The sequence below is a fragment of the Chenopodium album genome, chromosome 16 (genome assembly GCF_948465745.1).
Source record: "Chenopodium album chromosome 16, dcCheAlbu1.1, whole genome shotgun sequence".
NCBI lineage: Eukaryota > Viridiplantae > Streptophyta > Magnoliopsida > Caryophyllales > Amaranthaceae > Chenopodium > Chenopodium album.
In genome coordinates, this window is record NC_137849.1 from 28,550,696 (window position 1) to 28,565,883 (window position 15,188).

The window sequence follows — 15,188 nt, forward strand, 5'->3', positions numbered from 1 at the left end:
TTAATCACCATGCTTTAGCCAGTCTGGCCTGCTCCTTTGTTTCCAGTACATCTCTTCCCTTCTCTCTAACTCGTCCGTTCTGTCATTGATTGCCCGCATTTGAGCGATCACTTCCTCAGTTTGATCTTCCCCCATAAGCTGCTCCATTTTCCCCTTGCAAGCTTGTAACTCCTTCATGAAATCTCCAAATTTTCCCCTACTCCACGCACTCAAGTTTGAAGAGGTAAAGCCAATTTTTGAACAAAGGTCACCTCCTTTTTCCCAAGCATCGGATACAATCTCCGCACAATTTTCATCAAGCAACCACATTGCTTCAAACTGGTGCAACTTCTTTTTTTTCTTGGAAGTATGGAGAGCTTCTTTAATACACAAAAGGATCAGTAAATGGTCTAACTTCCTCTTAGTAAGGTGTGAGACAAAAGAGCTTGGGAATAAGTCCCTCCACGCACGGTTTGCAAGGAAACGGTCTAACCGTTCTTGAATGTTCTCAGCTCCCCCACGGTTATTTGACCATGTAAAGTCGTGACCAACATAACCGAGATCTTCAAGATAGCAGTAATCGATGGCCTCCCTCAAAATGTCGGCTTCCTCACTACAAAAAACCCGGCCTCCCATCATTTCGCTTGACTGCAGCATGAGACTGAGGTCACCACCATAAAGCCACGGTCTCCCCTGAGCATCCCACAACCCCTTTAAAAGAAGATCTGTCATGAATTTATTCTCGTCCTTGGGGTGACCATAAATTCCTGTAAATCGCCACCGGTCTTGCCGATTTGAGTTTATATCCACATCAATGTGATTCATAGAGTAAGTGTTCACCGCAACATCCACCGAACTCTTCCACATTAGAGCTAACACATCCCTTCTTTTCCTTCCCTCTCTTTCACACTCAACCACCAAAGCACACTCATAATTCTTTTTTGTTTTATTTTTTCAAATTCAAAAGATTTCAATCGTGTCTCAGAGTTCTCTATAGCTCTCCTTTTATTACTACCCAAGAGAATTCCACGAGATTATGTAGCTCATTGATCACCAAGAGCCCATTGTATGGGGCTCGCCACATTAACAGCAGAATTCTCTATAGCTCTCCTTTTATTACTACCAAGTCATCCACTATCATGCTGCTACTTCCTGTACTTTCTTTCTCCAAACCTTTCCTTTTTTCTCCAGATATACTCATATTCCCCTCCATGCTATGATCAATGTACCTAATAGTTCGCTTCCAGTCATTTTGAAATTGTTGGTTCATGCACATCCTAACTTGACTCAAGACTCCAACCAAACTCAAGTAAGACTCGAAATCACTCAAAAATGACTCGAAAAGTAGATGCGCGAAACTCTATCGCCCTCTACCCCCCTTAAAAGGAGTTACGCCCCCGTAACTCGAGCACTAACCTTAGGCAAACAGCTCTGGTTAACGTTTCCTCATATCAGCCTCGACTTCCCATGTAGCCTCCTAAGTTTTCTGATTTGACCATAACACTTTCACAATACTCACATCCCTGTTCCTGGTGCTCCTGACTTTAGAATCAAGAATCTTTACTGGTCTTTCCTCGTAAGTCAAATTCTCATCCATCTCAATGGTTTCTGGTTGCAACACATGTGTCACATCCGGAATATACTTTCGAATTTGGCTCACATGGAACACATTGTGAACCCTTTCTAGCTCGTTAGGCAAATCCAGTATAAGCCACTTTTCCTACTCTTTGGATGATCTCATAAGGCCCTATGTACATTGGGCTCAACTTCTCCTTCTTTCCAAGCCTCATCACACCTTTCATGGGTGAAATCTTCAACAAAACCTTCTCTCCAACTTCATATTCTTCCTCCCTCCTTTTCAAATCAACATAGCTTTTCTGTCGATCTTGGGCTGCTTTAATCTTTTCTTGGATCAACTTGACCTGCTTCACCATATCCTCAATCATCTCTAGTCCAAGTACTATAGTCTCACTTATATCATTCCAACAAACTGGGCTTCTACACTTCCGACCATATAATGCTTCAAACGGTGCCATTCCAATGCTTGCATGGTAACTATTGTTGTAAGAGAACTCTATCAAATCCAAGTGGTCTTCCCAAGACCCTTGATACTCCATCACACAAGCTCTCAACATGTCCTCCAATGACTGAATCGTTCTTTCCGTTTGACCATCTGTTGCCGGGTGAAATGTTGTGCTCATTAACAACTTCGTTCTCATTGCCTTTTGCAACTTTTCCAAAAGTTAGACAAAAATCTTGAATATCTATCCAAAATGATATCCGTGGGTACCCCATGGTACTTCACCACAAACTTCACATAAGCTCTTCCCAACTGATCCACAGTCTAAGTACTTCTCATGGGTATGAACGCTGCTGACTTCGTCAACCTGTCCACTATTACCCAAATAGTGTCATTCCCTGCCTTGGTCTTTGGCAAAGCTCCCACAAAATCCATAGAAATTGAATCCCATTTCCACTTGGGCACCTCCAAGGATTGGACCTTTCCTTGAGGCCTGCGATGCTCAATCTTCACCTTCTGACATGTCAAACACTTAGCCACAAATTCAGCCACTTCTCTCTTCATATTGGGCCACCAAAAAGTCTTCTTCATGTCCTTATACAACTTATCCCCTCCAAGATGCATTGAATAAGGAGAATTATGGGCTTCTTCCATCAATCTTTGTTTCAGATCTCCACGATTCTGCGGTACACACCATCTTCCCTTAAAACGGATACTTCCTTCATCACCAATGGTGAAATCCAACACTTGTCCTTCATCAATCTTCTTCTTAATTGTCTTTAACTTCTCATCTTCCAATTGGCTTTCCCTTATCTCATCATAAATGGATGGTTAAATCACCAAGGCATTCAACATCCTAGTCACTTCACCATGCTCCATTACTTCCAAGTTCAACTTCTGAAATTCCACACATAACTGATCTGGTACTACCATCACATTCACCGTATGTTCTGACTTCCCGCTCAAAGCATCTGCCACCACATTAGCCTTTCCCTCATGATACTGAATGTCCAATGTATAATCACTCATATACTCCAACCATCGTCTCTGCCTTCCATTCAAATGCTTTTGGGTGAAAATGCACTTCAAACTCTTATGATCCGTAAAAATCCTACAAGTCACCCCATACAAGTAATGCCTCCAAATCTTCGAGACAAACACTATTGCAGCTAACTCCATATCATGGGTTGGATAATTCCCCTCATGGGCCTTCAATTGCCTCGAAGCATACGCAATCACTCTTCGACTTTGCATCAAAACACATCCTAGTCCAAACCTCGATGCATCACTATACACCTCATACAAATCTCTTCCATCCGGCAGAGCCAGCACAGGTGCTGTGGTTAATCTTTCTTTCAGGATCTTAAACGCCTCCTCACACTCTGGAGTCCATAAGAACTTATGCTCCTTTTTCATTAAACTGGTCATGGGCTTTGAAATCCTTGAAAAATCTTCCACAAACCTTCTGTAATAGCCTGCCAAACCCAGAAAACTCTTTACATTGGACACATTCTTTGGGGTTGGCCAATCACTCATAGCTCGAATCTTACTTGGGTCTACTGCAACTCCGTCCTTGGAAATCACATGGCCCAAAAATGCTACTTTCTCCAACCAAAACTCACACTTAGACAACTTGGCATACAATTGATGCTCTCTTAAACATGATAACACTTTCCTCAAATGCTCCTTATGCTCTTCTTCATCCTTTGAATAAATCAAAATATCATCAAGAAACACCACTACAAACTTGTCCAAGTATGGCCTGAAAATCCCATGCATCAAATCCATGAACACTGCTGGTGCATTGGTCAAATCAAATGGCATAACTGTGAACTCATAGTGACCATAACGGGTCCTTAAAGCACTTTTTGTAATATCTTGCTCCGCAGTTCTCAATTGATGATATCCTGATCTCAAATCTATCTTTGAAAATAATCCTGCTCCTTTCAACTTGTCAAACAAATTATCGATCCTTGGCAATGGATACTTATTCTTCACTGTCACCTTGTTCAATTCCCGATAATCAATACACAACCTCATACTTCCATCCTTATTCTTCACAAACAATATTAGGGCTCCCCAAGGTGATGAACTAGGTTTAATGTAACCTTTCTCCAACAAATCATCCAAATGAGTCTTCAACTCCCTCATCTCAGCTGGAGCCATCCTATATGGAGCCTTAGAAATAGGTCCAGTACCAGGAACTAGGTCGATAGTGAACTCAACATCCCTTACTGGTGGCATACCTGGAATCTCGTCTGGAAACACATCTGGAAACTCTTCTACAACAGGAATACTCTCATCACCCTTCTTTTCCTCACTTTCAATCTCTTGAACACTACACAAAAACAAAGGACAACCCTTCTTAACCAGCTTCTGTAGTTATATTGCAGACACGATTCTCAACCCTGAACTTTTCCCTTACTTTTTATGTACCACTTTGGTCTTACTTGGGCTAGTGAAAGTAACCTTTTCAACCGCACAATCAATCTTTGCTTCATACTTTCCCAACAAATCCATACCCAAAATCACATCGAAGTCATTCAAATCAAAGTCAATCAAATCTGCCAGAAATTCTACCCCAGAAATGGAAATAGGCACACTAAAAAACAATCTCGAACAACTCTTTACTTCCCCAGACGGAATAGACACGTCTAGAGAAACTGACTCAAGACTTTCTAACCCGAGACTCCCAACTACATTCTTAGAAATAAAAGAATGCGACGCACCTGAATCAAACAAGACTTTCACAGGCAAAGAATTTATAAAGAAAACACCAATTACCACATCATTAGCAGACTCAGCCTGACGGCTATTCATCACGAACACACAACCCTTTGGGGCACCTCCTGCACCGCTACTGGTTTCAGCCTTGGGTGTAGGTCCACTAGAGTGATGTGGTTTACTAGGTGCACTAGACTCTTTCACCTTCCCAGACTTAACATTAGCTTCCTTCTTAAAACACTCGTACTCACGGTGTCCCAACTTCTGACATTAACGACAAGTTACCGGGTTCCCCTCACAGTCCTTCCTTGGGTGGTCTTTCTCACACCTCTTGCAGAAATACTTCCTCTTGGGTCTCTCACCCCTTTGGTTCCCATTCCCCTTTTGGTTGGACGACTGGCCCCTATTCCCTTTTCCAAAGTTTCCCTTGTTGTCCCTCCTATCTCCAGAATTTCCTTGGTAGCTCCCATTGGGCTTATGCCTCTTTTCACCCCCGTGAGAAGAGTCCGAGTTCTTCCTTTTCTCTCCAGCATGCTCCATTTCCCTCCCCTTGATTCCATACAGATGGGCTGCACGGCCATACACTTCATCCAGGGTCTCAAAGGTCACTCCCCCTAACTTCCCTTGAAGGGTCAAGGTTAGGCCTTGCTCAAATCTCTAAGCCTTAATGGTTTCAGTAGGGACTACTTCCAGGGCAAACCTCATTAACTCAATGAACTTGTTGTAATATTCACTGATTGACATGTTTCCCATCCTTAGGTTGGTGCACTCCATGCACTTCTCCTTTCTCAGGTAGGAAGGGTAAAACTTTTCTCTTAAGGCTTCCTTAAACTTATCCCACCCAAAGTTTGGTTTCTTCATCAGCTCATCTTTTCTTTAGGCCCACCATAAATCAGCTTCCTCCCTTATATAATAAACCCCATTGTTCACCCTCAGCTCACTTGGGAAATTAATTGCATCAAACAACTTATCAAACTCCCTAATCCAGTTTTTAAGACTGGCAGGGTCCTCCTTTCCCAAGTAAACAGGTGGTTTGGCTGCAGCAACTCTCTTGAAAACCTCACTATAGGAGTCAAGGTCAAAGCTTCGGTTTCCTTTGTTCACCACTTTCGTGATGTTCTCAGTAATATAGGTTAGCTTTCTAAGGACCTTCCCTACTTTGGAACCAGTGCGCTTACTTCTCACTTGATCTCTCATTCTTGCAGACATACTTCCTGGGTTTAATTATTATACTTTGAAAATTAAAACAAGTTCTATCATATAAGCATTTAATTCACTTAATAACATAGAGAAATTTCAAATAATTCATTTTATTTCATTTATAATTAATGAAAATACAACTTTGTCATTTAGGACAATTATTGAAACATTAAACAAAAACCATAGTTCAAAATCATTCAATCAAGCAACATTACGAGCATAACCATCTTCAATAGGATCATAATCTGGATCATCACTTCTATTACTTGGTTCGGCCATGAGAGTTGGGTTGTAACCACTATTGCTTGGAATAAGGCCTGATAAGCTTGACCCAGACTTACTTATATTTCTGTCCGGGCCAGGATTGTAACTTGGGCTTTTTACTAGGCTTACATCACCACGAGGTTGGCTTGAAGAAGCGTTGGGGTTTTGGGCTCTTTCTTTTGCAGTTTGAGAACGATTTCTAGGCCTTTTTGCAACATGAAAATGGACTTTTGGGCTAGGACGCTTTGGAGGTTCATAGCTTGGAGTTTGGCTAGGAGAACGGTAATTCTTGCCCCTACCAAGAGGTGGTATGGACTCATCACTAGATTCCACATATTCATGATGCTTCCTTGGGTAAGAAAAAGGTACTTGGGCATTTAGGTAGTACATTTGGTCATTTACTCCAAAGGTGCAATTCTTTAGGGGCTTGGGAATTTTCACAGCTTTCCTCCTAGGTTTATACTTGCGCTCCACATAGTGCAAGTCCCTCTTAAGGTTAGACAGGCTTGCTAACCATTTCCCTTCATGATGATGCTTCTCATTCCACATCCCATTTTCTTTGATCACATCCCCATAATTGTCAAAGAGAGGTTGATATTTCTCAATTCTAGGTAAATGGGCCAAGGCCAAAAGGACCATCCAAGGTTGTTGGGTTAAGACTTCCTGATCAAACTTCTCATAAAGGGTTAAGGCCAAAGTGACAATTCCAGTCATAAACTCACTAACTGTGACTCCGCTATCTTTCAAGTAGTGAATGTTAAAATAATTGTGTCTCATTTCATTAATCTTTTCCATCTGTTTCACACACACATGCAAAACAATTAATTAAATGCTAAATCACACAAACAATTCAATTCAAAATCCATTTGCAATAAGCAATTCATGACTCAATCAATCAAGCATAACTCAAGATCACCCAACCATGGGTAATGACTCAAAATTTTCGAACCTCTTGACCAAGCTCTAAGGTGTTTTAACACCAACTTTAATGCACACATAATCGCATACTCAAGTTTCAAATAATTTCAATTCTTTTTATTTTCGAAAATAATAAATATGTACTTGAATCATGATTATAGGACAGTTGAGCCCGCGTCTCCCAGGAAATTTACCTACGACGTTGAGGAGAGCCTTTCCTAGAGAGAGAGTCGTACCCATTATAGGCCTCGGTAGAGAACTCGAGCATCCTTTTCTCATTCATCTTTCCACAAATAGGAAAATAGTTTTATATAAAAATAAAGCTTTTGACTCTCACACAAATGCGAAACTCTTTCTATCCTATATGCCCTTTTTAAGTCTACCCACAATTTTATTATTACTCCAATTTTAATCTTTTTAGGACCGTTAAAACTGATACCACTTTGTAACACCCCCAAACTCTCTCTACGGAAATACTAGTATAATACGTATAATTATATCGTAGAGATAGATTTAAGCGTATTACCGCCGTGTGATTACGCAAGGCTACTCAAACTTACTAAACAAAACCAATACTTTGCAGCGGAAAACTTCAATACTCTTCTCTTATTAATAATAGACTACAAATAGTAACCATTGTCATAAGTACTCAAAAATAAACACAAGACCAACATTTCCTAATCTAGGTGAAACCATTCCCGGGACTCCATATGCTCAATTATTGACTCCACCTGAAATTAGTCAACACTGCTTACCATTAAGGTAAACAGGGCGAACCAAAACAAAATAAGAAATACGGATTAGCAAAATATGCTAAGTACGATAAGTGCAAGATAATTAAACTCAATTTATTAGCAAACATGCTTTTGAAATCAATTCCATCCTTTCCAATGATTTAACCAATAACTCCAACTCAAAATTCCAAAACCAATTTCAATAATCAATATCGATAGTCAATTCAATAAACCAATTCCTCTTTAAAACCAATTCCTTTTAATCCAATTCCTTTAAAACCAATTCCTTTAAAACCAATTCCTCACCCAAGTGTGCACACCCCCCAAGCTAGTCTCCTTATATTACAAGGTTATTCTTGAGGAAAGACCCAGTCATACAAAGTCCAAGGCCTTATCAATAAACCAAATCCGCATAGTGGGATTACCAACATGCTTGTAAAGCATTAATAATAATAATTCAATAAATCCTCTTTAAATCCAATAATTCCAACTTTTAATAATAATAATTCAAACTCCTTTTTATTTAATTCCACATGCTTTCAAAATCAAACCTTTTAAACATGAATAATAATTTTAATTATTTAAAACATGATATAAAATCAATACTCCAATTTATTTATCAAAACCAATGTATTTAAACATGCTCTTATTTCATAAATCATAATTCAATTCAATTTAACTCAATTTAATTCAATCATCATAAAATCATACAAACATGCTTATTCAAACCAATCACTTTCAAGGTATCTAGTTACCTAACATACCTTGATCCTTGCTTAGCAAAATCACACAAAAAGAACCTCAAGAATCTTGATCGAACACACCCTACAAATAAATATAACCTTAATCAATATAAGGTTAACAAATAATCACAATAATTAAATTAAAAACCCCCAACTATATGCACATGAACCTTTTAAATTAATTTTCATAAACATCATTAAAAATCTGATTTTATATATTTAAAACTACTCATAATAATTTTTATAAATCCCCCATAATAATAATAATAATAATAGTAATAGTAATAATAATAATAATTGAATAAGAGAAGAGAAGAAGAAAAGATAAGAAATCAAGGAAAAGAGAAGAATTGGATTTGCGTTGGAAAGAATAGGCAGAACTTGCAGAGGCTGTAACTCCTTTGATATAACTCTGAATTGGGTGATTCTTGAGCCTAACCTCAAGGATTTTTCGACAGGAACAATCTTCTGTAAACGTCAATACTCCAAAAACTGACCAGAAGTGCCCGAAAATTGGCTTCAAAGATAAACGGGATGATTTGTGTAAAAAGAGGAGAAGAAAAGAAAAGAATTGGTGTGAAGAATGTGAGAGGTATGGAGGGGTACTTATAAGCTAGCTCATATAAGAATTATAGCAAGAGAATGTGGGAAGAATTATGGCAAGTAGGGTTTATGGAATTACTTAGAGAAGTGAGTAAAAGAATTAAGGAAGGTTTTGATACTAAGGTGATTATGTATAATTAAATATGGAAGGTATGTTTGTCATGAAAAATAATAAGAAAATTGGAATTACTTGGGGAACAATTAAGAAGAATAAAAGGCAAGAGAATTTGATGATCAAATATTAAAAAGATGGAGAAATAGAATTAAGGAAAATAAGAGATTTTGGGAGATAATTAAATATACAATTTTACCAAAATAAATTCCCCTAAATAATTAGAGAGGGCCGAAAATATTGAGCTTCCCATAGCTCAGATTTTCGGATTTCTCTAGGATTATTTAGGAAGATTTTGCTTGGTTTTAAGGAATAAAATAATTGTACAAATAATACAGAATAAATAATTAATTAATTAAATACCTATTATTCACCAATAAATAACCAAGAAAAATCAGATTTTCCATACATGGAAAGTCCGAAATCCCTAGCTAAATATTGGGAATTTTCGGCCATCTAAAATAATTAAATAAAATATTATTTTGCTTTAATTAAAATATCCGAAATATGTAAATAATTCGATTTTTAAAATAAGATAAATGGATAATAAATCTTATCCAAAATAAGGATTAGTTTTCAAAATACTTTTGGCGCCAAAATTCAAATATTATTTTGGCTTCAAATAATAAATTTACTAAAATACCCTTTTTATAAAATAATTCCTAACTAATTAATTAGAAAATACGTATAAAAATACGGGGTATTATATTCTAACCCACATAGGCAAGTGGAAAAGGTTAATATCAGAAGGTTTTATAGAGTCTGTAGTATCACCCAAGAATCAGAGCATGCCTATTAAAGTGCCATGGTTGCTCATCTAGTATACGCTGCTTATCCCTCCGATGATAAAATTGAAACAAAAATCGATTATTCCCAATATTTGAGATATCGACCCCATATTTAGGTTGCCATACACCCTTCATAGTAGCGATAAAGCATTAATGTAAATATTACGTCTAGTCCAGAGTTTACCTACTAACACAAGTTCAATTTGAGCGTCCTCATCATCTTCTCCAATATCATCCCAAACAATTGCTTCATCAGGATCTATCTTTCTCAACGCATCCTTAGAGCTTCCTTCACCATTCTCCATCTCCACAATCGTTAGGGTTTGGTCTGATTCAACCATTAGTCTAGTAACTAGATTCACGAGCACAAAATTTGATAAGAAAAAGGCAAAAAATCTCGATCTTTGATCGAGAAAAACCTCGAAAACGAGGAAACCCTAGCCAGAAAGCTAGAACACAAACCCTCCCAAGGCTCGACCTAGAGGGAACCACACCCCACCACAATTTATCTTTTCCTAAAAATTAAAATGCATACATAATTTATAATATTCATCATTAAAATAATCAACAAAAGTGAGTTTTGTCAAACAAATAATTTTCACAAACGATTTGGTTTTCACATTTGTTCATGCCACTATTCATCTTTCTATCATTTTTTTACATTATTTTATTCCAATAGTAACACAAATACGTAGTAATTTTATTTGTTTATTGTTAAGGATGCTCTAGGAGAGAGAAATAATTAAAAAATAGTATAAGTGGAGTTTGTAGGAGAAAGAGAAATAATAAAATATTAGTGGGTCTTTACCAAATTAGAAAATGTTGCAACTATTATGAAACGGATGTAAAATAAAAGTGTTACAATTATTACAAAATGAAGGATGTATTACTTTTATAATTATGGTCTCCTAAACAATTTTTGAATTAAAGAGCAGTAGAGAGAAAAAATAAAGAGAGACCATTTGATATGAGAAAATTAAAGTGAATTTTAACTAATAGGAAAGTGAAGTTATGTACCAAAATTAAAAATTTCTAGTTTTAAAAAAATGATGCATTTAATAAAATACATAGGAAGTATAAAATTTAATATAGGAAGTTAAGGGTACTTGTTAAAATCATCTCAATGCATATTTTCAATTGTAATTTAACCCTCTATTATTATTACACTGAAATGATAAAAACCTTTCTTTTGGTACAAAATGACCCTAATTAGGATATATTCCAACAAATTAGATTTAGGGGTGTCCAAAAATTCTGGGTACTCAGAATTAAAATTGGAACCGGTTAGGGACCATTGTAATTCGTTATAAAATACATAGGAAGTATAAAATTTAATATAGTGAAATGGGTACTTGTTAAAATCATCTCAATGTCGTGAACTCGTGATTAATACTATGCATTTGTTATGTGTGACTTATTATTGTTGAGGGGTGACATATAATAGGAGTGACAATCAAAAGGATTTATTGGACCTTGTCCCAAAGCCCATTAGAGGCCATTATAATGAAGCTACAATCTGAAGTTAAGGGGACTTTCTGAATCTCGGATTCAGAAATAATCCACTCTTTCAAATGCAGGTTTCCTACTGCTCTTGACACTGCTAGAGTACCTTGAATTCTCCAAACTCCATTGCAGCTATGTACAAATCCACCCTGTAATATTATTAGAAAATAATAAAGCTTAATTAAGCCACCCAAATTGGTCACCCTGCAATATTATGATTAAACATGACAAATATCTTATGATTTCATTATTTGAGTAATGTAAATCTGCAGTTCGGAATGTTAACATGGTGTGCAATATTAGGTGCACTCACTGTGTTTTCTATTCGAAAACGCTCATCTTCTCTGCTTAGGTGGTGATCATGTGTTAGTTTTGTTGCTAATCCTCTTCTACTCAAAACTACACCACAATCACCAACATTAGCAGCGTGTAATTCACCGTTCCTTATGAGCACACTCGCTGCACAAGCTCCACTGCTTACATCCTGTATTCAAAGCATGCATATTGGTTAATACTAGCACATACAATATAGATCATCATCACAATATATTCCACTATATTTGTTTTAAATTATTTGCAACGATTATACATTTTGTACTCACACTTTATGTCAAATCATTGCAAATAATTAGAAACGGGTGTAGCAGTAATGATGCTAATTCAAGTTGTTGGTAATTCATGAGTGAACCATAGATAAGCTAAGTTTGATAAGGCCATCTCTCATCAATCTACACCAATGGTACGGAATTGATTGATCCTATGCTAGAATTTGACTCATCCATAAGTTCAAAAGATGTAAAAAGGGATTTGTCCAAAGAGATAAGTCCTATTGGAAGGGTAGATCTAAGTAAAATGGGGTATGATAGGAAATCTTGGGGGTAACTCTTATTCTACACAAAGTTATGAAGTTAAATGTGCATAACCTATCTCAGGCAAGCAATAACCAAAAGGTTGTTTCCAACTGACCTATAAATTGAATCGAGGTTCTTAAGGTTAATAACAAATCCAAGCATTTTATTAACGGCCATTTAATGTACTCAACTAGCTAAAGTCAGGAAAAAAAGGATTTTAACTCCATTGAAAATAGATAAAAAATTAAGGGTACTAAGCTACATCTTTAATGTTTCTTAATAGAAAATTCCAATCATATATTATTCAAATAGTGTTGTAACAAAAGTACCTTAGTATATAAATATTCATTAATAAGATGAAGATTATGAGAAGATTGAGAGATTTCAATAGTCATGCTCTCATGCATGACATAACACCCGAATCTATGTAAGAATCAATAAGGAAATTGCTAATTTGAAGTAGATTTTATTCAAGGTATAGACTATGTCAAAATCAATTATATGTATTTAATTATGTATAAGTCGTTTTCTTGTCACATAGACGCTTTGACACGATCAATAATTGTAAAATGTTTTTACATACATACATACATACAGATTATAGAAGATTATGCTTTAGTAATTTACCTGACTAAGGAATCCTCTATCAGTTTCCAAGTAGCCGCGTATGGCTTGATCTACTTCTTGCTAATCTTCTTCCTTAAGGTTTTCAAATGCATTCAGAATGTTTTTCCCTAAATGATTTGCAACGTAATTGGCTACAGCTTGGCCTCTTTGTCCATCAACAACAACAAAAAATGCCTGCGTGCATTTCCAATGTTTCAATACAAACATCAACTATTGAAACTACTACAATGTAGTCCATCCGTTACATAATACTTCCATGCATGCATTTTATTAGAATGTAAGGATGGCAATCATGAATTCATGACACTGGTTAAAATTTTTACTCCCTCTGCCCTACTTAACAAGAAACAATTGTTTTGTTCACATTCAATAACGACGATTCCAGAAGTCCATGCCAAAGTCAATATTGGAGTTCTTTTAGGGACAAAAGGAAAACTTTTTTTTTGCATGAAAATAACAAAATACTTCGTAAGAAATAACATGTATAATTAATTTTAACATGAAAAATAAATAAAAAATCAACCAATAAAAAATTAGTACTATGGCTATCAGAGAAAACTTCCCCACAATAATAGCTCAATGAATAACTTCACCGCTAGTTGACTCTAATATAGTCAAGTCGTAGCTGGCGTACACACTAAATTCCAAGCAATTTAGAGTCAAGATTAGTGAAAATGTCTCAGACAGCAGCAAGATAATATCTTGGGGAGAAAACAGAGGTTCAAAAGAACGACAAAAAAATTGTTGAAAAGTGGATTTAGCAGCTAGAAAAACCTCGTAAAAATATCATACACAAAAACAAAGAGTGACATGCCAGGAGCACCTACAGTAGAAAAGGAGCAGACGCAAATTCCAAAGGGAAGCATTCTACCTGGCCACTCAATGTCTTCCCATCAACCTCCTGGGTAGCCTTCTTAAATTTCTCGATTCCCTAGTTACATATTAATCATCATTTGTAAGAGTTAAAGTGCAGCCTAAGCCATAAATTCAAACAAATTACTACAACATTCAGCTAGACCTAATCTAATCTGGGATTTTAAAATTCCTTTTTTGAAATGGCAATTCCTGGTTTTCTTTAAAGACTTTGACCAAGTTATGTACCACCACTTGGTTGTTAGCATAGAGTAAGCAAATTTAATAGCAAAACCCCCTTAATTCTATAGCATAGACAGCCTAGTTTAAGTAAACAGAACTACCTTTATATGTATTGACTGGAGCTTCTTGGGCCTAACCAGAACTCATCTAAATTAATTTTTCAATAAAAATTTATGTATTAGATAGAACAAACAATGCTGAAATACTTTTCATACAAAAAAAGAGGGCACCTAACTACTACCTAGGAAGGTAAAAACCCCTTAGGAAATTTAATGAAGAAGGCAAATACGATAAGAATAAAAAGTAGAGCCAATTCAGATATACACGACATCCTTTCATCAAATGACCAGTTTCCCACAAACAAAATTTGTTCAACTGACACTACTCTGCCACAATCTTAACCCTCATCGTGCTCTATCTCAATTCACAATCCTATGTTCAGACTTGACTGCAATATACTCAGGAACAGCTCTTAAACCTGGAGGTGATGACATGTACATTACGAACCAGAACAAACACAGATAAATGTTTGCAAACCTTTAGCAATGTATCGCACTAACTACACCTTAGTTTCTAATGCAGTCATTTATCAAGAAAATTAACCAACAACTAAGTATGTTGCTACAATTATTGAATAGTTTCAGAATAAAAATAGGTATAGGAGGGAAGTTATGCTTTAAAAATTTCTATTAGTACAAATCAAAATATCAGTAAACAAAGCACATTAAGTTCAACTAGGTAATCACACAGACTGACATTATGCAAATTGATACTGCATACTAAGTTTCACAACAAAAACAAACAAATAAAAAATTACAGAGTAATCCTACTCATATAATGCAAAGTAATTCCATTAACAAGAATAAGCAAATTAAACCTAAAATCGGCAGCACACAAGCAAATACCACATCTCCTAATCAAATCAAAACTAATCAACCACAACAACACCACAAGGTCGAAATCATGAAATTCAATTCGAATTTTAGGGCTCTTATTGAATTAAGAAAAGGGATAATTACAAGAACCT

General features: G+C 36.3%; 1 protein-coding gene and 1 pseudogene across 1 annotated transcript; both read right to left on the reverse strand.

Annotated features, from left to right (window-relative positions):
* LOC145584038 (uncharacterized) lies at positions 1 to 846 on the reverse strand. The gene has a single exon (XM_081640978.1). It carries the CDS (start codon positions 844 to 846, stop codon positions 1 to 3), a length of 846 nt encoding a protein of 281 aa, XP_081497104.1.
* A 10,702-nt stretch (positions 847 to 11,548) lies between these two features.
* On the reverse strand, positions 11,549 to 14,661 carry LOC145584039 (putative protein phosphatase 2C 32; annotated as a pseudogene).
* Between the last annotated feature and the right edge of the window lie 527 nt (positions 14,662 to 15,188).

Coding starts and splice junctions, on each gene's coding strand:
- LOC145584038 (XM_081640978.1), bottom strand. CDS start 846: ATGTGGAAGAGTTCGGTGGATGTTGCGGTGAACACTTACTCTATGAAT.